The 22707-nt window shown below is 39.1% G+C and overlaps 2 protein-coding genes across 3 annotated transcripts; one reads left to right on the top strand and one right to left on the bottom strand.

The window, feature by feature from the left end:
* Nucleotides 1-94: 94 nt before the first annotated feature.
* Nucleotides 95-15198, top strand: LOC116310337 (phenolphthiocerol/phthiocerol polyketide synthase subunit C-like). Its single transcript, XM_031727100.2, has 7 exons — nucleotides 95-152; nucleotides 273-426; nucleotides 1586-1746; nucleotides 1844-2047; nucleotides 2135-2316; nucleotides 2407-7860; nucleotides 15160-15198. The coding sequence occupies exons 1-7, from the start codon at nucleotides 95-97 to the stop codon at nucleotides 15196-15198; spliced, it is 6252 nt and encodes a 2083-aa protein (XP_031582960.2).
* LOC120441811 (hybrid PKS-NRPS synthetase pytA-like) lies at nucleotides 9583-22481 on the bottom strand. Of its 2 annotated transcripts, XM_039617242.1 has the most exons (8): nucleotides 22351-22421; nucleotides 21035-21294; nucleotides 20816-20888; nucleotides 20176-20329; nucleotides 17282-17442; nucleotides 16893-17099; nucleotides 16572-16753; nucleotides 9583-15523 (listed from the first exon to the last, which is right to left on the bottom strand). In XM_039617242.1, the coding sequence occupies exons 3-8, from the start codon at nucleotides 20871-20873 to the stop codon at nucleotides 9980-9982; spliced, it is 6306 nt and encodes a 2101-aa protein (XP_039473176.1). In that variant the 5' UTR covers nucleotides 20874-20888; nucleotides 21035-21294; nucleotides 22351-22421; the 3' UTR covers nucleotides 9583-9979. The 2 variants fall into 2 exon arrangements, with proteins under 2 accessions (XP_039473176.1, XP_039473175.1); XM_039617241.1 differs by lacking the exon at nucleotides 21035-21294 and having other exon boundaries at nucleotides 22351-22481.
* Nucleotides 22482-22707: the final 226 nt, after the last annotated feature.

The following is a 22707-nucleotide window of genomic DNA, read 5'->3' as shown; positions in this document are numbered from 1 at the left end:
CGGTGCTGAACATTTACTATGAAGAAGCTTGAAATTTCATTTTGTGTTTTCAAAAAAGCTCTCAGAGCAATCTTGTGATTGCCCCAAAGGAACAATGGAGGACACTGATGATGACATAGCTGTTATTGGGATTGGATGCAATTTTCCTGGAGGTACGACTTCACTTTGACACCATTTAAAACAATACTGAATCTCTGCATTTTTTTTCTCTCCAAATGTTGAAATTTTCAAGATAATTTATACTCAGGTTGTTGTGTTACTTTATATTTTAGGTGAGGGGGTGGACAGTTTCTGGAGAGTTCTGTTGGAGGCAAAGAACTGTGTGGTGGATATTCCAGCTGAGAGGTTTGACACCACTCTTTGGTATGATGGAGAAGGTAACAAACCTGGGAAGATGCAGACAACCAAAGCAGCTCTAATAGAAGGGTGAGTTTAATAATGTTTTAACCACTCTTAATAAATCCCAAACTGCCAGTAGTTAATTTGTTAATTTGTTAACAAAACTAACAATTGAAAATGAAATTTTTACTAATTATTAGTATTCTTATTGATGTTGTTGCTTTTAGTATGTCGGTAGCCAGTAATTACATTGTAATAAAATTATTAGACTATTTATTCACAATAAATTGTTCCACAAATTATTGTTTTTTTTAGTTAGTTACTAATCATTTGTAAGCTTTGATGAAGTTGTGTATAAATACTGAATCACATATGTAACATTTATGAGTAATACGTTGTAAACTAGCGTTAAATAGTTGGTTTGTAATTTAAAATGTTGTTATGTGTTATGTTTATATTCATCTTTACAATGTTCATAATATAATAATTCATAACAAGCATTATACAGATTATATTATTTTATTCATATATTTTATATATTTTTTATTGTTTTTTATTTTATATTATATTATTATATTATGTTTAGATGAGATTATAAAGCCACAGCTTATGGTTATGATACATCGTTAAATTGTTTATAAATTTGTAAACCTTAAAGGACAATTATAAAGTTTAACCTGATGGGTGTAAAACTTTGTATTTTCTGGAGGGGAAACAACTCATGATTGTCCATTGAGTTTGTATGGCCTGTTAGTTAACAATTAACATATACTTAAAAGCTGCTTCGTGGTGCTCAGCCATCAGGGTAAAGAACACAGAAATAGCCTTAATCTAAGCCTTTCAGGACAAAAAAAGTGGATACAATTGAAGTTAATTTTTAAAATCAAGTTCACAGTTGAAGTTAGTAATAGCATGTTTTTTTGATTTGTTTTGTTTTAACAAAATGACAAAAATGTTTGGTAAAGTTCAACAAAAACACAATATAGTAACCTTAATAAAATTTGTATGCAACAACAGCTTTGCATCAGAACGTAAATAGATGTGTCTGTTGTAAGCTATGACACAATACAGGATTTGTAAAGTATTATGTATAACACAAACTACTGACAAAGTGACATAAATTACAAATGACCAGTGATTAGTAAACTGTATTATTTGTTACCTAAAATATATAAAAGTTTAATTACGTTTTTTTTTCTTTAAGATTTTGAATTATGATGGATCTACTTTCTCTTTTATATTCCAGGTTTAATGAGTTTGATTACAAGTTTTTTGGTATTACTGAATCGGAGGCTGACTTCATGGACCCTCAGCAGAAACTTCTGCTGCAGTGTACCTACAGGGCATTAGAGGATGCAGGAATAGCTATGGAAAGCATCAGTGGAACCAGAACTGGTGTCTACATAGGTACTCTTGCTACCATCTATGATACATTTAAAATCCTAAGCAATTTTTAAAATCCAGCAATTGTAAGACTGTTTTGATTGTGACTGTGCTGCTGCAGGTCTTATGAACAGGGATTATGAGATGCTCAGAAATAATAGCGCTGGCACAATAACCCACTACAATGGCACTGGGACGGCCATGAGTCTTGCAGCCAACAGGATTTCCTTCACCTTCAATCTGACTGGCCCCTCTTTTGCCATCGACAGCGCCTGCTCATCATCTTTGGTGGCTCTTCATGTAGCCAGCCAGGCTATAAAGCATGGTAATATAGTTGTGCTTGCCTGCAAAAAATAACAACTATTGGATGATATATAGAAATGAATTATTTAATTACCTTTCTTTCAACCAGGAGACTGTGAAATGGCGCTATGTGGAGGAGTTAGCTGTATAATTGAGCCAAGGGTATTTGTTGCCCTCAGCAAGGCAAACATGATCTCACCTGAAGGAACGAGCAAACCTTTTTCCACCCATGCAGATGGCTATGGCAGGGGAGAGGGCTGTGGTGTAGTACTTCTCAAGCCTTTGAAACGTGTAGGTTGATGATTTGATCATTCGTGTCTAAAAGTTTTATATAATTGAGATACTATCCAGTCTTCTAATGATGTGACTTTCTGTGTAAAGGCTTTGAGAGACTCCAACAAAATATGGGGTCTTATCAGCAAGACAGCAGTCAATCAAGATGGGCACTCCATCACTCCAATCACCAAACCCTCCATGGTTCAACAAGAGGAGCTGCTGAGAAGAATCTACTCTCACTCAGACATCATGAACGTTCAATATATAGAGGCACATGGGACAGGAACCCTTGTTGGAGACCCAATAGAGGCGGGAAGCATCTCGAATGTCATTGCTAGACCCACTCGTTCTGAGAAACTGCTGATTGGGTCTCTGAAGGGCAACGTTGGACACACAGAATCTGCAGCTGGAGTGGCTGGACTCATTAAGGTACTGCTAATGATGAAGCACGGCATTATTGTTCCCTCAGTTTTCTACTCTGAAGATAATGCAAGTGTAGATGTAAAAGCCCTGAATCTGAGTATTCCAACTAAATCTATAAGGTGGGAGACAAATGGGCCAATGGGAAGGGTGGCTGGGATCAACAGCTTTGGGTTTGGAGGCACAAATGCACATGTAATTGTAAGGCAGTATACAAATGCTACAGTTCCCACTCCAACACCGAAAGACTGTCCAAAAGTCTTTGCCATATCCGCAGCATCTGAGAAATCATTAATCCTGTCCATCATTGACACCCATGAAAGACTTTCCAGGAGCCAGTCAGTTGACTTGCAGGCACTCTCATACACCTCAGCATGCAGAAGAAGTCATTACAAACACAAATATAGGAAGGCCTTCCTAATATCCTCTCTCTCAGATTTAGAACACCAGTTAATCTCTGCAGTGAAGGCAAAGGTTCAGGCAGTGAGGTCTAACAACCAGGTGATCTTTGTGTTCTGTGGAAATGGGGTGGCCTACAAGGGGATGTGCAGGCAGCTAATGAGTAAGGTTCCTGTTTTCAGTGATAAGGTGAGAGAAATTGAGACTCTCTTCCAGAGTTATGGATCTTTCAGCATGAGTAGATGGCTTGCTGGTGAGCATGATAACAATGATTTCAATGAGTCAAATGTTGTGCAAACTCTTCTATTTGCGATTCAGGTTAGCATTGCTACTCTTCTGAAGCATTGGGGTATTAAACCTGATGCCGTGCTTGGCCACTCGGTTGGAGAGGTTGCTGCCGCTCACTGCTCTGGTCTCTTGTCCTTGGACAATGCTGTCAAAGTGTTGTACCACCGTAGTACTCTCCAGGCCAAAGTCAAAGGAGGGAAAATGCTTGTGGTTGGCAATGTGGCTGTAGATAAGGTATTAAAAATTCTTCCGAACTTTACTGGGAAAATTAGTGTAGCTGCTTTTAACAGCCCTCAGTCCTGCACGCTGTCAGGAGATGCTGATGTCATAGACATCCTCCATGAGAGGCTGAAGAGCATCTTTAAAGATGAAACTCTCTTCCTTCATGTCTTAGATGTTCCAGCAGCCTACCATAGCTATATGATGGATCCAGTATTAGAGGACATTAAGAGAAGAATAGATGTTTTAGATACCAACAACATGGAGTGCAAACTGTTTTCAACAGTGACTGGAGACAAGTGTTCAGATGGTGATTTCAGCTCTGGCACATACTGGGCCAAGAACATCCGAGAGCCTGTTTTATTTGAACAAACGCTCCGTGCTGCCATCAAAGACAAGTCGACGAGGGGAAGTGTGGTCTTTGTGGAGATTGGACCTCGTAGGGCTCTCCACAGGAACATATGTGAGACCCTGGGCAATGATACCGTAGTTCTTTCCACTGCAAACCCTGATAAGGATTATGATACAATCCTCTCGACAGTAGCAACGCTATTTGAACTTGGCATGAACGTTGACTGGCATCAGCTCTACAGGGGTTCTGAGACATTGCCCACAGCTCTTCCAGTCTACCAGTTTGACAACACAAAGAAAGACCTGAATTTTGAATCATTGCGGAAAGGTGACAAGCCATCTTCCTTTACTCCCCATATACTCATATCCCAGATAAAGAGGGATAACAAAGAGTTCATGAGCAAACTCTCTTCAGAGACTGTGCCATATCTTTGGGAGCATAAAAACAACAGCATTTCCATTGTGGCGGGTGCATTTTACGTCGAACTAGCTTTTGCCTCTGTGATGGCAAGTTTTAAGCCAAGAAAAACTATTACCCAGCTCCATCTCAGTGTTAGATTTGAAAGTGTGTTAACACTCAACTCACACTCTCAACAACTGAAAGTGATAGTAGAACATGGAGAGAAGGAGGGCTCATTTGCAATACAGTCCTCTGCTGCAACGCATGCCTCTGGGAGATATAGATGTACAGATATCAAGCCGTTGTTAGAGGAATCACACATTTGTCCTCGAATGATCTTCCAACGGTGCAAGTTGGTTTGGACGAGAAATGAGATCTATTCAATTCTTTCTCAAGCAGGATTTGAGTATGGCCCTGTTTTCAAACAGCTTGATAATGTGCATTTTGGGGATGAATTCAAGGAAGCTGTGATGGAAATTCAAGTCCCTGGTGATCTTCTGAAACATCTTCATGATTATTTTATTCATCCTGTGCTACTTGACTGTTTTCTGCAAATGACTGCGATGGTAGCAATAGGACAGCTAACAGTCAAGCAGGGATTCCCTTCAGGTATTACAGATATAGCCATATCAGGACCACTGCAGGAAGAAATGGTTATGTACTTGCGAGCAACTCAGGAGACTCCTGACTTTACTGATGTGTGTGGTTGCTTTTCCACAAGAGAGGGCAACGTATTGGTGGAACTTAAGGGTGTCAGGATTTCATTGTTGGGATGCACCTCAAATGTTTCCCAGTCATTGTTCTTCCAAAATGAAGCAGTTACTGTTGAAGAAGAATTGCAAAATGGCAAAATAAGAGCAATTGTTTTTGAAGATAACCTCTGTATTGCTAAAGGACTCAGGCCATATTTGCACCCAGAATCAATCACTGTGGAGAGCAAAAAGCACTTGAAGGCATACCAAGTTCGAAATTTAGTGCTCCAGTGTCTCACCAGCAGAGTGGATGTGGAAAATGTCCTCTTCCTTTGGGGTGCTGATAACCTCACTCATCTTTCATCTGAAAAGATGCTGCACTGCTTGGTGACTTGCTGTGAGATTTTTCGCCAGATTGTTCTGGCTGTGAAAGAGAGCAAACGCTCCTGCTCAATCCATGTCATTACTTACAGATCATCAGAAATGACTGTGGACCATGTCGGCCCTGGTTTTGCACTGTCTGGTATGATAAGGGCTTGTGCAGCAGAGATGGCAGATCTTTCTTTTCAGCTGATTGACCTTGCTTCTGTGACCAGTGAAAACTTGCAAACACTTGCTCAGGTAATAAACACCTGCAAACACCAAGAGGTTTGGATCAGTAAAGGGCAGGCAGCAGTAACAAAAATGGCACGGACCACATTGACAGATAAAGCTTTGTTTAATGGTGAAACACAGTCAATGAATCCAAGAGACTTTGTTCTACAAAGTACTGATCCATACAGTATAGCCCATTTGTCTGCCACCCACTGTGACACTAATGGAAAAGCTCTCCAAGAGAAGACAGTGGAAATTAAGCTAATCAGTGTTTGCCTGCATTCATCAGATTACTTCCCTGTGACCACTTCTCAACTGATCTTTGGCAAGACAATGTACTGGAACAAGCATACATCACTGAATCACAAACTTCTGGCTCTAGATTTCAGTGGCATTGTCACAGCTGTTGGGAAAAATGTCAATAATCTGAGAGTTGGAGACCATATTGCGTCATGTTACCCAGTTCATGCCACGGCAAAGATTGTAATTCCTGAAACAGTGTGCTACAACATTAAGTCATTTCCATTTCTAAAAGAGACTCCATGTGTGTCTTATTTCATACTGGCGTGGGAGATCTTGCAAAGAATACTGTTTGAAGATAAAAAACAGCACAGAAAGTTGACTATTGTTTCCCCAAACTCTGCCTCTGCTCTGACGAAGGTTCTGGCTCTCACAGCAGCCAGGTCAGGCTGGAGTGTTTCCTCTCAGTCACATTTCACTGGAGAACTTCCATGTTTTGATGAGAGTCATGCATTCGTTCTCTTGCCACCATTTAATGACGTTTGGCAGGAGATGTATGACAATGGGGCTCTTGAAAAACACATTATTTTCGTGTTTAGCAGTCATATGCCACCGTCAGTCTCAGACAGACTGTTTACTCTGAAGAGTGAACACTTTCATGTGCATAAACTCGATGTGGCTTATGTTCTCCAGAAAGCCTATCTACAAGCACGAAGCAGGAATATCTGTAGCTGGTTAAAATCATTAGGCTTTGATACAGGATCTTTACCTCTAAGAAGGGGGTTGTATCTTGTATCAGACTCAAAAGGGTCCTGGTCTAGTACAATTCCTGAGTCCTATTTCACAACAAAGACAGTTCAGCAAATGGTTTTAGGCCATGAAGAATCTTGTAGCCTGGCATCTGAAATCCCTTTGCTTGCAATGCCTGGACAACTCTTTAAGCAAAGTTGTGCTTATATTGTAACCGGTGGGCTGTCTGGTTTGGGACTTGAGACAGTTAAGTTTCTGGCCCACAATGGTGGAGGTTGTATTGCAACTCTGTCAAGAAAAAGCCCTTCTAATAAAACACAGTTTGAAATGGATCTCCTGCAGAAAAGATACAGGGTTGCTATCATAAACATTCAGTGTGATGTTTCTGTGATGATGCAGGTAGTCGATGCAATTGCAAAAATTGGTGAAACATTCCCTTCTTGCCCTATCAAAGGAGTGTTTCACAGTGCTGCAGTGTTGCATGATGCATTGACTGAATCTCTTGATGAGTCTCTCTTCAGAAAGGTGCTGCAGCCCAAAGTCTGTGGTGCTTTAAATCTCCATTATGCAACACTGCACAACAAACTGGACTTCTTTGTGTGCTATTCTTCCATCTCATCAGTCATTGGCAATGCCTCACAATGTAACTATGGCGCAGCCAATTCTTTCCTCGACCTGTTCTGCCATTATCGACGAAATCTCGGGCTAGCTGCACAGTCCATCAACTGGGGTCCTTTGAACCTTGGTCTCTTGCTGAACAAAGATCATTTACAAAAGTTTCTAGAGGCAAAGGGGATGATGATAATGGATGCTTGCGAGGTTCACGAGACACTTAAAAAGAGTCTTTTGATGAACAGACCCCAACAGGTAATATGCAAATTCAACTTTAAAAATCTCAGTGTCCATGTTCTTTCGCAAAATGGGTCTCTCAGAGAGCGATTGTTACCTTTGGTAGAAATGGAGCTCAAAGATGAAGTACATAACAAACCCAAAACCCAAAGTTCTTCCACATATGAACATGTGAGCAATATTGTGAGTGAAATAATCAATGTAACTGCAGAGGAACTGGATCATGACCCCAATCTGTGTGCTTTGGGGATTGACTCGATGTTAGCAATGACTCTGCAGAACAAGATTTTCCAGGAGACAGGTGTAAATATACCTTTGGTTGTAATACTGGACCCAAACAGTACACTTACCAGTTTGGTATCTAATGTGTTAAAAAGTGAATAATTAATTGCTATTCGATTACTACAGATGCCATTTTAACTAAATGGCTACATTTGTCCAACCTGTAAAATAGACCCCAGGCAGTGTTTTCAAAGATAATTGAGTAGATGGTGCTAAATAGCTAAAATAAATATTTACCCAGCTTCTAGACAAACAAACCCTAAATTCCATTTTACTTTTCTACATTTATTGTATTGATTGTATGTATAGTTTTTAAATGATGTTAAAGTCCTTTAAGTTGGGTTCCAGTGAAGAAAATGTCACACATACATTGCTAACATCCTGCTAATGCATGCTAATTTGTTATCTAATGGTTTAGTAAAGCACATCATGTCTCCATGGCACATGTGTCACAATAAATGCTGCAACAGACTTTAGTATACATCTTACAGTATATTTGTGTATAAGGCTTTGCTCACATATACACAGGTATTTTGGTCAATATAGGCTTTTCTTTATGTTTTGGCCTTTTGCCCACATATAAATGGCATTTTAGTTCACTTAAAACTGAGCTTTTAAAACCTTCCTTTTTAGTGTGAACACTTTTAGAAACTATTTATGTCTGGCCAAGGAAAATTAAGATTTTGTCTTGTAACTTTGCATTTTTTTGCCGTTTTTGGATGTCAGACTTTGTGCTGTGTTAGTGTTTGCAAGCTTCCGATTAGCTGATTTACTCTGGCATAGTTCTGACACCATGTGATACTGTTTTTTGTGCTTTTATGTAGACAGGCATGTTTAAATACAAAAGTGAAAAATCCCCATTTTAAAAATACTTTTGTACATGTAGACATAGTTAAGAAGCAGCTAGTTGTGGTTATCATAAGTGACCACTCTTTGATAGCTTCTGCAAAAAAATCTGCTGCTGCATGTTTGCTTGCAGCTAAAATAATAATAAAAACAAAAACTCATAAACATAATAATTCTTTATTCCATGAATATTACACTTACCTTATAAGTGCTCTGTACAAGACTTGCTATATGAACCTTGACTATGTGTTGTGATTACAAATGTTCTTTAATTTGTTTCAGATCATAATTTAATTACTTTTTAATTACTTATTGTATTCTAGTTTTTAATTTTTATTTTCAAGAAATTAATAATGCCCCTTGAAAAGATTGCTTCATTATTTGGTGTTTAATAAAAGCTTGATGAAGTTTGTGTCTAGTACTCTAAAACTGCTATGCCCTTTTTCATAACTCCATTGTAATAGTATTTTAAGTCTGCATAGTATTGTTTATGGAGCAGCGAGTTACACTGGTAATGCCTATGATCTATGATTTATGCACATAAATAAATAAAAATCAATATGTGCCTAACATTCTTGATATGTAATTGATCTTTGGAACATATCTGTATTTGTGTTTGTATTTTTATGTATATATATATTTTACCACATATTCATCTGGGACCAGAGGAGGACCTTTCCAATGTGATATGATAATTTTGTTCTCTGAAAGCAAAATCACATGTGCCGCCAAAGGATCATTTATGGGACATACTTGATTACTATATCGCAAGCTTTTTTCCATTAGTGCCATAAAGTTGATAAACATTTAGAGTTAATCAGTTAGCAGTGATAAGCACTGACCATGATCTGATAGAGAATCATTTATATCAAACAAGCTGTAGTAGATGGAGAGAACCTAGTGAGAGATGTGACGAGGCCAATTTTAAAGATAAAACATTTATTTGGATTAAAAAATAATACAAGATAAGGCACTTATTTTACATAATTTTGCAGTAAAAACATTTGTCAAGAGTTACATGTTAAGTTGCAATGCTGTTTTTTTCTGTACAATATTGTTGAGTAAAACAGTGATATAAAATATCCTTTGAAAATTTCCAGTTAGTAAAATATATGTTTGGTTAACAAACTGTATTACAAAAAAAATCAACCAAAATCCAAAAATGAATACAAAACAGGATGCAAAGTACTGTAAACAAGTTGCATTAATATAAGAACTTTCCTTTATTACAATGGCCATTTTATTATTTTTCTTAATAAATTCTGAATGCAAACTATATATTGAGTCCATTATTGTAGTGTTCTGATGGCTGATTGTATTTATACAGTAATATGTCTTTTTGGGTTTTTCACAATCTGGTAGAAACTTCAGCTTCATCTGGTAGAGACTCTGGGTTCTCACTGACACTTTCGCCTTCAGCTCCTTCACTCAGTAGAGCTGCCATTGTTGCAATAGTTGCATTGGGATCCAATAGTTTCACCAAAGGCACATTCACACCTCTCCCCTGAAAGATCAAATTCTGCAGAGTCATAGCCTGCATGGAGTCAATGCCTAAGGATGAAAGAGGTAAATCATCCTTCAGCTCACTCTGCTCCATGCCAATGGTCTCACTAAGTAGAGAGACAACATAGTCCTTTGGTGAGACATAGACAGCTTGTTTAGTTTTAGAGTAAGTCTCTCTAGATTTTTGAAAGGCTGCCTCGACTAATGCAGAAAGGCGCATAGTCAAGGCTTTATTCTGCGAGAGGATGTTGTATCTGATGTTTCTGAAGTGAAACCTGCAAACAGCTTGCTGGGGTTGGTTGAGCACAAGGCATTGCTCCAAGCTTTGATAAATCTCAGCCACATCTAAAATCATCATTCCCTTTGCCTCCAGAAAACGCTGGAAATGATCTTTGTTCAAGAGCAGACCAAGGTTCAGAGCTCCCCAGTTGATAGACTGTGCAGGCAAGCTGAGTTTGCGCCTGTATTGACAGAACAGATCGAGAAACGTATTGGCTGCTGCGTAGTTTGTTTGTGATGCGTTTCCCAGGAAAGCGGAGATGGAGGAGTAACATACAAAGTAATCCAACGGACAGTGCTTTGTTGCATAGTGCAAATTCAGGACACCGTTTATTTTTGGCCTGAAAACCTTCTCGTACAGAGATCTGTTAAGGGTCTCAATCAGCCCATCATGCAAGACTACTGCACTGTGAAACACACCTCTGATCGGACAACCAGGGAACTTCTTTCCAATGACACTGATGACTTTGTGCATGTTCTCAGAAACAGATATGTCACACTCTATGCTGGTGATGCTGTTTCCACACTGTTTCTCCACATTGTTGATTTCTTGCTGTACTTCTGGTGTGGGCTTGCTTCTGGAGAGAATGACAATGTACTCACCACCTCTTTGTGAGATGAACTTAACAGTCTCAAAGCCCAGACCAGAAAGACCACCTGCCACTACATACACAGACCTCTTTCGAAAAAGCCGTTTTTTTGTTGGGAGAAGTGGAATCTCAGACAGTGTGCTGCCAAAATCATTTTCAAGAGCTACAACAGCCAATTTCTTGGAGCTGAAATATGAGTCTGGTTTTGCTGAATCAATGCTTTTTCGTTCAGATTTTGTACTCTGAAAGGTAAAGCTTTCAAGAGCCAATTTCCCATTAAAGTTTAAGGACTTCAGCCAGTGATAAAGGTATGGCCTGTGTGTTCTCAGGAATCCCTTTTGGAAAATGACTGCCATCTGAATTGTCTGTACATGAACACTTTCCTTTGCCCTTTGGAACACTTCCTCAATGACTAGATCCTGCTTCTGAGATTGACAAACGATTACAACATGTTGTAACCTTGGAAAGTTGCAAATTTTAGCAGTTAGGGATTCATCAAATGGAGGCAGAATGACAACTGCACCCAACTGACTGGCACCTACAAAAGTCCCATTGCACTGCGTTTCAACATTCACATTCCAGCCTGATTTGCAAGCGCTAAGTGCCAAGACTTTCACTAGTGCAGAATCAGGCACAGAGCATATGATTGTTATATTACGCTTGGCTCCGAGCAAGGCTCGATGAAGGATTTCCCATGCTAGCACAAAGTAGGAAACACAGGGTGTTTTTTTGAGGACTGGGAACCTTTTGGTGCTGTAGCACACTTCCTGTGGCACTCTGATCTTACTTGCTGCCACCACAGGATAACAGGAAGCAACATGTTCTCCCACTTTGAATTTCCTTACATCTTTTCCAACTGCTGTGATAGTACCGCTGAAGTCAAGAGCGAGCAGCTTGTGTTTCTGAGATGAGTGCTTGTTCCAATAGAGTGTTTTGCCGAATTTTAGATGTGAAGTGCTGACTGGAAAATAGTCTGATGAGTGAACACATATCTTATTGGGCTGGATTTCAATGAATGTATCACTGATCGGCTCAGCCTCCTCGTCAGAGCGAATGGCACTCAGTTGTGTAATTTCATGAGCATCAGCTGTCAGAAAAATGCAAGGTTCAGACACTGTAGATGTATAAGTGCCCACTTTATTGTCAGTGATTTCTAGTGGGGTGCGCACAATGGAAGGTTTCAAAACTTGTCCGTCTTTTACCACCAACTCTGGGTGGTCGCTGCATGGGTATGACCTAAGGACATCAGACAGAGCTGCAATGTCCTCAGCAGAGATCCTGTTCATGTCAATCAGCTGAAAAGAAAGATCTGGTATCTCTGCAGCGAACGATCGTGTCATACCAACAAGAGCAAAACCTGGACTTACATGATCTACTGTGATGTCAGATGAACGGTAAGTTATGGCTCTAATTGATTTTGGGAAGTGAATTCGCTTTAGCTCAAGAACTATTTGGCGGAAAATCTCACAGCAGTCAGCCAGATTCTGCAGGATGATGTCAGCTGGCCGTGATGTGAGATCTTCTTTTCCCCACAAAAATAAGACCTCATCAAAGTTTTCTCTAATATCTCTGATTTTAAGATTTGCCAAAAGAGAAGGGAAACCATTGCCCAAGATGTCCTTTGCATATGTGATGGGAATGTAAGTAGATGCTGAGTCCAAATGTTTCTTTAGACCATCAGCGATCCCTAAAGTATCACAGAACACCAAGGCCTTTGGAGGAGTAGGAGGAATGTGATCATTTGGGATAACATCGAAGGCATTGTGGTAGAAGTACTCATCTACCACATGAGAACGACTGCCTAAGTACTTGATTATGACATTTTTGACCTCAACCAACACTCTGCCTTCCTTGTCTGCAAAGCACCCACAAACACCAAAGTGATCAGTGCCCACATCAGTTGCTCTCAGATAAATAGTCATCTCATTTTGCAAAGGTTCAAAGACTGTAAGACTTCCTATTTTGGCAGGAAATCCTGGCCTGCCAGCAAAGACGTGCTCTACTGCAACTGGGAGAAGCTGCATCAAATAATCCAGCAAGACAGGATGAATGCAGTAGTCATGCAAATGAGACTGAAGTTCTTCTGGAACTGAGACATTTGCAAAAGCCTCTTTCAGATCATCTCCATAGTGCACATCCTTCTTATTCTGGAAGATGTCTCCATACTGAAAACCTCCTTGAGAGAGATACCCATAAAACTCCCGAAAGCTCACTACAGATGTGCATCGTTTGTAGATGGAGCTTAGTGAAATGCACTGCTCCTCAATCAGCTTCTCTTTCTTTGAAACCACAGTGCCTGATGCATAAACTACAGATGGGGAGAGAACGGTGAATCTGGTTTCCCTCTCTGTTTGTTCTAGTTGCACTTTCATTTCAGGTGGATTCTGTGTTAAAACAAATGGACTGTGAAAATTGATACTGAGCTGCAGTGAACTGAGAGGTACTTTTGGTTTAGCACTGGCCATGCACGCAGCTAAACCCAGCTCAGCATAGAAAGCACCAGGGATGATGGGTACATCATTGTGCTTGTGCTCTTTCAAGTAGAAAGTAGAGTCAGACTTTAGATCACAAGTGAAAATGTTGCTTTCACTTCCTGTCTGACACAGCACAGGATGATTGCTTGCTGTGTTATTCTGTGCTGCCCCAATGATAACATCCTTGTCTGAGCAGTCAAATTGATATTTAGGAAAAGGCAGAGGTACTGTCTCATAGCCTTTATAGAACGTGTTCCAATCTACTTGAACACCGAGTTCAAAGAGTTTAGAGACAACAGACATGACGGATTCATGATCTTTTTCTGGCTGCACGGAGGCAAGGACAGCCGTGTCATTTCCCAGAGATTCCATAATGTTTCTCTGCAGTGCCCTTCTTGGACCTATCTCAACAAAAACCGTGTGCTTCTTTCCTCTAGATGCTGACTGTACTGCCTGCTCAAAAGCAACCAGCTCACGAATGTTTCTAGCCCAGTATTCACCTGTGCAGAAATCTCCCTGCTGGACTTCCTTGCCTGTCACTGTTGAGAACAACTCTGTGTCAAGATCATTCACCTGTAAGAGACCAATTTTTTCCACAATCTCTGGTAGAATTGGGTCCATCATGTGGCTGTGATAAGCAGCAGGGACATCCAGCACACGAAGGAACAGATTCTGACTATTGGCTGAGGTGCTTAGCTCCTTATGGAAGCGCTCAATTGCGTCTGCCTCACCTGAAAGGGTGCAGGACTGTGGGCTGTTATATGCAGCAAGGCAAATTTTACCAGAGTAAGGAGGGAGCAGTGAAGATACCTCTGATACAGCCATGTTGCTGATCACGAGCATCTTTCCCCCGGTGACTTTTCTCTGGAGAGTGCTGCGGAAATATATGACTTTTACTGCATCCTCCAGAGACAAGAGACCAGAGCAGTGAGCGGCTGCCACTTCACCAACAGAGTGTCCTAGAATTGCATCAGCTTTGACTCCCCAGTGCCTGAGCAAGGTAGCAATCCCAACCTGAATAGCAAAGAGAAGAGGTTGGGCAACGTCTGGGTCTTTGAAGTCGCTGCTCTCAAATTCGCTCTCAAGAGTATCCAGGATGTCCAGAGGACTCAGCTTTTGGAAAAGGTCCTTAATTTCTTTGATCTTTTCTCTGAATATAGGCTCGGTTTTTAGTAGCTGCTTGCACATACCATGGTAGGTGACACCATTTCCACAGAAGACAAATACTAACCTTGGATCTGAGAAGGCAACACTGATATTTTTGCCAACAGTAGCAATTAGCTTCTCTTTTAGATTAACTACAGAAGATACTGTGATGGCTTTTCTGTATTTATGTTTTTGGTGGGTTCTTCTGCAAGCTGACGTGTAGAGGAAAGAATCTAGATCAAACCGGTTTTCTGCCTGCAGCTGATTGATGGTATCTTCCATCATCATGGTAAGTGATTTTGAAGAATTTGCAGATATGACAAAATACTTGACTTGCTTATTATCACGCCTTTGCTTAGAAAATGGCTGGATGTGCTGTGTGACAATGGCGTGTGCATTTGTTCCCCCAAAACCAAAGTTGTTAACTCCTGCAACTCTTGCACTAGAGCATTCCCATTTTTCTGGTTCCTTAGGAATTTTAATGTTTAGTGCTGTGGTATCTACACTGGAAGCCTTATCAGTGTAGAACACCGAAGGAACAATGGTCTCATGCTTCATCATCAGGAGAACCTTAATGAGTCCAGCGACTCCAGCAGCAGATTCTGTGTGTCCAATATTGCTCTTTACAGAGCCGATCCACAGTGTCTTTGAACCGGGAGGTCTAGATTTAGCAATGACGTTGGAAATGCTTCTTGCCTCTGTTGGGTCTCCAGCTGGGGTTCCAGTCCCATGTGCCTCCATGTACTGGACATTTGCAAGGTCAGACTCTGAATAGATTCTGCGGAGAAGCTCCTCTTGTTGTGTCATGGATGGTTTGGTGATTGGAGTGACAGAGCGGCCATCTTGGTTTACAGCAGTTTTGCTGATTATACCCCAGATATGGTCATGATCTTGAAGAGCCTGTCAAGCAACAAAAAGATGAAAATGAACCATGAATAAAAGTGTATATTGATAAAGAACATCTTATACCAGAGTCAAACATATGACATGACATATTTGAACTTTAGCTTATATAAACTAGATTGCACTGATGTGAGTTACTCAGCTGAAGAGATAAATACTGCAGAGATTTCCACTTTGTCTTAAATCAAACAGAACGTTCTATATTTTGCGTAAAGGTATAAGAAAAGAAACCCTTCTTTTAACTGCTTCCCTTTTCACAATGAATTGACACAGTGGATGGATCCATATTTTTGATTTGGCAAAGATATTTTGCCCTTTCAGTGCAATCACCCATGTTTCTCCTGACATTTTAGGCAAATATTTTAACCACTGCACTATGGAGCCACTTGTACAGCCACAGAAAATACATTTGAAAATATCCTCTGTTCAAGCTGGTTAATTAAAACTAAACTAAGTGTGCAAAAATTAAAAATTAAAATGAAACCAATCTGTTGGAGACAATTTTTATAGGCTAGGTGACCAGGTCAATCACATTTGATGGAAAGTGTACAGTTGGTCACTGCAGTTAATGCAATTGATCACTGAACATGAAAAAAAAATTAAAGGGAGTCATTGGTGTGTTTTTAGCTCATCCTCCCGAGGACCAACATGTCTATGAGATGGCGAGGTGTCTATGAGATGGCGAGGTGTCCATCGCCCATCTGTCTGTCCCTCCATAATTCACAAGGTTTGCAACTCTCCCTAGAATATTGCTCAGATTTTAGCTAAACGAGATTAACTGTAATGAATATGACAGTTTGTGAGCCTGCTGTACTTCTCGGTGGATTTTAGTTATCATTAGTTTGTGCAACAGAGCCAACCAATGACAAGAAAACTGATAACTTCCTTTCTGTACTTCATGTATTATAGTAATCTATGAATTGTGATGGATCATCAGCTGGTTGAGCTACTACATCACCATTTGGCACTTTGGCTAACTGTCCGTTTAATGTTTAAATTCCTGAAGTATTTGACATTTTCTTATAATTAATCTGCATATGCTGACCTTTTTCAGTGGTTTTAGGAGAACTACTCCGCATCCCTCCCCTCTGCCGTATCCATCTGCTCTACTGGAAAAAGGTTTGCTGGTTCCATCAGGTGAGATCATCTTGGCTTTGCTGAGCGCAACAAAAACTCTTGGCTCAAGGATGCAGCTGACCCCTCCACAGACAGCCATTTCACAATCCCCTGATAAGATAAAAGACATCATATCATCCCAACTAATTAAACGCTAAAGCCGCTTTATAAATAAATATGACACTACAGAATGATTTACTACCAGTAACTCTATTGCTGATTAACTCGAAGTTATCTATACTGGACAGACCTTGTTTTATTGATTGACAGGCAAGATGAAGAGCCACAAGGGATGAAGAACAGGCAGAGTCTAAGGACAGCGAAGGTCCGGTGAAGTTGAAGACATAGGAGACTCTGTTTGCTGCAATACTCATGGCAAGCCCTGTGCCAGTCCAGTGGTTGATCACACTTGGGTGCACATGTGCAGCATTTGTTTCATAATCTCTGTTCATTATTCCTACAGAGATATATAAAACACACGGGTCATGTACTTATAATTTTAACATCATTCATTTGAATGGATGTAAAATTTGATGGTAATTCTGGTATAAAAAGTCGCTTTGTTTTTGATCAAGCACCCATTATTGTAACACAAAACAATAAAAACACAAAAACACAAACAAGCGTTTAGTGCCTTACCAAAAAACACTCCTGTTCTGGTCCCACTGGCTTTTTCCATTGGAATTCCAGCATTTTCTAAAGCCCTGTAGACACACTGAAGGAGCTGTTTTTGCTGAGGATCCATTTGTTCCACTTCACTGTCACTGATGCCGAAAAACCTGTGGTCGAATTCATTAAACCTGAAAATATCAAAAAATAAGAAGGTCAGATTCAGATGTTCTAGTTACTGTTTAAATTCTTCCTTCTTAGACTACTTCTCATTCATGTGATGCATTTACAGTGTGATGCATGTACAGACTCTAAAGCTGTAAAGCTGTTTCTATTGTACAAACCTATAATCAGTTTCTATTTTTGGTTTGTCCACAATTTCAGTGCAATACTCCACCAAAAGAAAGGAAACTAAAGCAAATGAAGGGGAGATTTGCAGCTTAAATCCAAAGAGCTAAAGACAAAACACTGCAGTTTGGTAAAACACAATGAAAGAAAAAACCTAAATCATGGTAAAAATAAAGTACATTCTCTCTCTATTCTGAAGTTTTACATATCTGGACATGACAAATATAATTTGGTCCAGGTCACAAAGATAGGTCAATACAACCTAAAGTGAATTAAAACACATGACATATTACACCATGCTTTTATTTATTAAAAAAACAAATGAACTAAGCCAAAATGCAGAAGCGATGTGTGAAAAACTTTGAAAAACTAAGTAGATCTTCACTACTTCCATAGAAATTAACTGGTTAACTATGCAGCCAAGCCCTGCAAATCAAACAAACTTGATTTACTGATCTGAAAGTTTGAGCACCTCACACTTGATCAGTTATGTTTTGGTGGTTTGTTGGTCTGGAGTATTCAGGTTTGTGATAACACAGTGTCAGAGAGGTAAGACTGCAATGACTTGTGAGAATTATTATAGGCAAGTGGAAAACATTCAAGACAGTTTTTCATTGTCCCAGGAGTAGATGTCCCAGCAAATTTACCTCAAGGTCAGCCTGTGAAATGCCATATAGACTCTGCAGGCCTCAGCTAGAACATTAAATGTTAAAGTTCAGACATTTATGGCTTGTTTGAAAAGGTTTAACAGCCTCTTCTCTCTAAAAAAAAAAAAAAAATTTCAGCACTGCTTAGGTTTGCAAAGTTGCATCTGAACAAACCACAGGACTCATTTGGACAGATGAGACCAAAGTGGAGATGTTTGGCCATAACACAGTAAACACATATCAGGATGATGGTTTGGAATTGTTTTATAGTCACAGGATCTGAGGACCTTGTAGTCATTAAGTCAACCACAAACTCTTCTGTTTACCGAAGTATTCTAGAGTCAAATGTGAAGCCATCTGTCTAACAGCTAAAGCTTGGTCCAATTTGAGTCATGCAAAAGGAAAATGATCCCAGCAAATCTACAACAGAATGGCTAAAAAGAAAATAATCAAGGTGTTGGAATGCCTCAAAATCCAGACCTCAAACAGACTGAAATGATGTGTTGAGACCTGCAAACCTCAATAAACTGAAACAACTTTGCAAAGATGAGTTGGCCAAAATTCCTCCACAGTGAAGTGCCTGCCTGATAAAGTCATGCAGAAAACTTTAAGTTATTGCTGCTAAAGTTGATTCTACAAGCTACTGAATCATGGGGTGTCCTCAGGTTTTCACACACTGCTTCTGCATTTTGGCTCAATTTAAATTACACCCATAATGACACAGCATAATATTTCATGTATTGTAGTTCATCTGAGGTTGTACTTGCCGAAATTTAAGACCTAATAGAACTGGATGATTTTTTATTATGTCCTGATATGTAAAACCTCAAAACTTTTTTCTTAACACAACTGCATCCATCAGTGCTGAGTCACATTTTACTGCCTTAATGATCATGTGTTACATTTATGACTGAAGGTGACTGAGCACTAAATTGCTTATATTTTATGATTAACATATGAGACAGTTGTTCTTTCTCAATGTTCAACAAGCAGTTCAGTGAGTTCAGTGTAAGTGGGTTATCTTGTCATTTCTATTTCACAATTATATACAGCCAATAGGTGATGCTCAGTCTGTGACATCAACAGCACTGTATATACTACACACTGAGTCGATTAGGTCATCTTCCATCCAGGTAGATTACACCACAACTGATATTTTATTATCATTCCCCAAAAGTCCTATTATGAGCACTTATGCTTCATGAATTGGTCTCCCAGGGTGAAAACGTTTTTGTGGAGTTTGACTGTAAGATCCCAAGGAATCTGATTGAGAACATTCAGCAGGAAAGGCCTAAACTGAGTGAATTCTGCAGTTTCCCAGCAGGAACAACACCACCTGAATCAACTGCCAGATTTACCTCCCTGCACAGAGGTAGGTTAAAGTAATCTAAAATGAAGCCGAAAGTTAAGAAATTAACTGCTTTTCATATTTTTTGTAGTCACTCTGAAATGTCCCTGTTTTTGAAGATAAAGCAGGGTTGTTGTTATCTAATATAACATGGACTTGATAAGAAAAACCTTCAGTGACAGTTGATGGGTTAAAAAGAACCATGCATCATAAATTATTTCACGAGTGTTAATAGGACATCTAGACATATGTAAACAGACTCATTTCCATGGAACATTGTGCTAACTAATGGAGATTTATCATGTTGAAAGGCTGAAAAAATCTATTTATGTTACCATTTTTGACTAGTCCAGTGTTTGGAGCACTTCTTTTATTTTCAAAAGGGGAAAAAACAAAACTGTCTTTGGAAAAGCATCAAAACAGTAAGTCTCTGATTTAATACAAATTAGTAGCAGCAGTGTAATTTCATTAAGCAACACTTCATGAAGTGTGAAATTGCCAAACAAAAGTTTATATGACTGTATTGATAGGCACACATTTGTAAAACAGATAAGCAGATCTAAACGAGATAAAGGCCATACCCGTCAATGAGAGCCGCCTTGGCTGTGCGGGATTTACCCGGTTTGTTGTCATCAGGATCATACCAGCTGCTTAAGTCAAATCTCTCTTTGGGAATTGGAACAGAGCAGTTTCTCCCATTCACCAGAACCTTCCAGAAATTGTCAAGCCCCTCTCCTGTTTTTGGGAGAAGATACATATAAAACACTAAAACAAGATTTTCATTGTTCTTAATGTACTGTTTTTGCCTCTGTATACCACCATTTATGCCTTTTTAAGAATCTACTAGATTAAGCCTAGCGATGCCTCCTTCGCCTCAGGAACAAATCTTTTGGGTGTTCCGGTGAACAGCTACCAAGTTTTTTGTAACAAGGGAACAGGCCTCGCCTGTAAAATTACTTTTGAGCCTCTGAAAATGACTGCAGTTCCTAAACAATTCATCCAATACTTTTGTCAAACCCTTTAATTAAAGCTTAAAGTCTGCACTTTCATAATCTTGACTGATTTCAAATCCACTGTGGTGGTGCACAGATGCAAAACACAAAAATATCCTTGTCTAAATACTTCTGGATCTGACTATACGCCATGTGATGCACAAAAATCAAATTAGGTAGTAAAATAATATCAGACACACAAAACAGAAACTTCTTAAATTTTCCTCACCGCCTGGAAAATTGCATCCAATTCCCACCACTGCAATGCTGTCTTCAGTTTCTTCCATTTTGACAGAAAATCACTGAAAAATGAATAAATAAAACACAATATAAATCTTTAGTGTGTCAGCATGCAATCGCCATAGCAGCAGATCAGAAAAAGTGGAGCAAGTTATCGAGTGAAACAGTGTAATTAGTTCAGTTTAGTCATGCACCACTGTATCCTTACATCTATCCCGTTGGCAGTTTCCCTCACTGATGGTATCACTGCTGGACTTGCCGTTCTTATAGGCAGCTTCTTTTCTTTATTAAACATTAATGATTCATGGTATACGTGGCCATGGAGATGAAGGACTTCAGTGCACACATTTATGGTGCCTCACAAATGATTAGACCACATTTAATGGGCAAGTCAATATGTTACATAATAGCGTGGCCTTATCACAGCTTCAGTTTATCTAATTATCATGTTTAAAATCCTGGAAACATCTGGAAATGGTTAAAAAAAAAGACATTTTACACCAACTCATTTTGTTAATTAATAAGACAAGTAAGTAATAAGTAAGCCATAACTGTTATCAATATTACAATTTACATACCGCAGTATGTTAAGTGATTGTACATAACTTTGTTGATTACTTGATTAGATAAGTTAAGGTCATAGTAGATGTTCAAAGCCAAGTATGTCCAGGAGTAACAATATCTCTGAGGTAACTTTTGAACTAAATAGTTTCTAATAATACCACAAAACAAATCAGTTACTTATTAGGAGGATGTTTATTAAATGCTGCATGTTAAAGTTCCTCTAATTCACTCAAAATGATCACAGTTGACCTAATTATAAATGAATAAAAATACAAATTTATGGTTGATTTAAATTTAAAATATGAAGTTAAATGTTGAATCATCCATTGATCAAAAAGCAGGATAAGATTCTTTAAAACAATTAATAATTATTATTTTTCCCCCCAAGGGTTTGGTCTATGAATTGAATTTTTAAGCAACATAAGGAACAATAGACTGGTTTTCCTGGTTAGTCTTATCATCTTATTGCCATTATCAAGAAACCACAGCCCCACAGAATTACAAGGTAGAATTCCAACCAACAAGCATTGTCTTTATTACCCCCCCACCCTTTGTGTTTAATGATTAAATAAATTAAATCCATGATTTTATTAACTTGATCAAAATATTTCAGGGTCTTAACACAGCAGATTATGTAATATTTTGGCAGAAGGAAACACAGACTGTCATAAGTTCATAACTTTATTAGATGATGAGTAATGTGTCTGTCTCAATAATAAATAATAATAATGAGCTGAAGTAATGAAGGATAAAGTAATGTACCCAGTGTTTGAGTTTAGGCTTCAGGCTCATTTAACCTTTAACCTGTCCAGTGTTAAATTTGACAGCAAATTTGGATTTAGTTTTAGCCATAATTAAGGCATTAAATTATTTTAGTTTCAGTCGACTAAGCATCACAAGATGATAGCAGAATAAATCTTGATTTGAAAATAAAAAGTGTAAAAGTTTGTCTGTTTTTACCAGCAGGAGTTGCTCCATTTTATTTTCCTTGACATCAAATACGAAATGCGTCACTACGTGTGCTCTTCTCCTTCTTCCAAACGGTGTTTTTAATCGCTTTTCCGTGAGAAGAGCATGGGAATAAATAAGCCCCTCCACCCACACCCCCGTTTCCCGGGAACATATCAAACGTGCCGGTCTAACCTTTCTGCACAAGGAAATTAATTCTGATTGGATCACGTGTAAACTCGCCCCGCCTTTCCACACAGCTTAATTAGTTCTGATTCGACCTCGTTTTTATTCGTTGACAAAATTGTCAATACATGTCATCATAAAGTTGTCATACTGTTTTCCTCAGAAAAAAAGGACGCTGACGAA

Source organism: Oreochromis aureus, linkage group 9 (assembly GCF_013358895.1).
Source record: "Oreochromis aureus strain Israel breed Guangdong linkage group 9, ZZ_aureus, whole genome shotgun sequence".
Classification (NCBI taxonomy): domain Eukaryota; kingdom Metazoa; phylum Chordata; class Actinopteri; order Cichliformes; family Cichlidae; genus Oreochromis; species Oreochromis aureus.
Note: the sequence above shows the minus strand (reverse complement) of the source record. Positions and strands in the feature narration are given on the sequence as shown.

Bases quoted from the DNA above. Each gene is read 5' to 3' on its own strand.
- LOC116310337 (XM_031727100.2), top strand. From the start codon at position 95: ATGGAGGACACTGATGATGACATAGCTGTTATTGGGATTGGATGCAAT. The intron at 2,048-2,134 runs GTAATATAGTTG...TCTTTCAACCAG, and splicing joins CAGCCAGGCTATAAAGCATG to GAGACTGTGAAATGGCGCTA. The intron at 7,861-15,159 runs GTATCTAATGTG...AGAACACCGAAG, and splicing joins ACAGTACACTTACCAGTTTG to GAACAATGGTCTCATGCTTC.
- LOC120441811 (XM_039617241.1), bottom strand. From the start codon at position 20,873: ATGGAAGAAACTGAAGACAGCATTGCAGTGGTGGGAATTGGATGCAAT. The intron at 17,443-20,175 runs GTATGGCCTTTA...TGATATTTTCAG, and splicing joins AAGGCGGCTCTCATTGACGG to GTTTAATGAATTCGACCACA. The intron at 17,100-17,281 runs GTAAGGCACTAA...ATATCTCTGTAG, and splicing joins CAGAACAGGAGTGTTTTTTG to GAATAATGAACAGAGATTAT.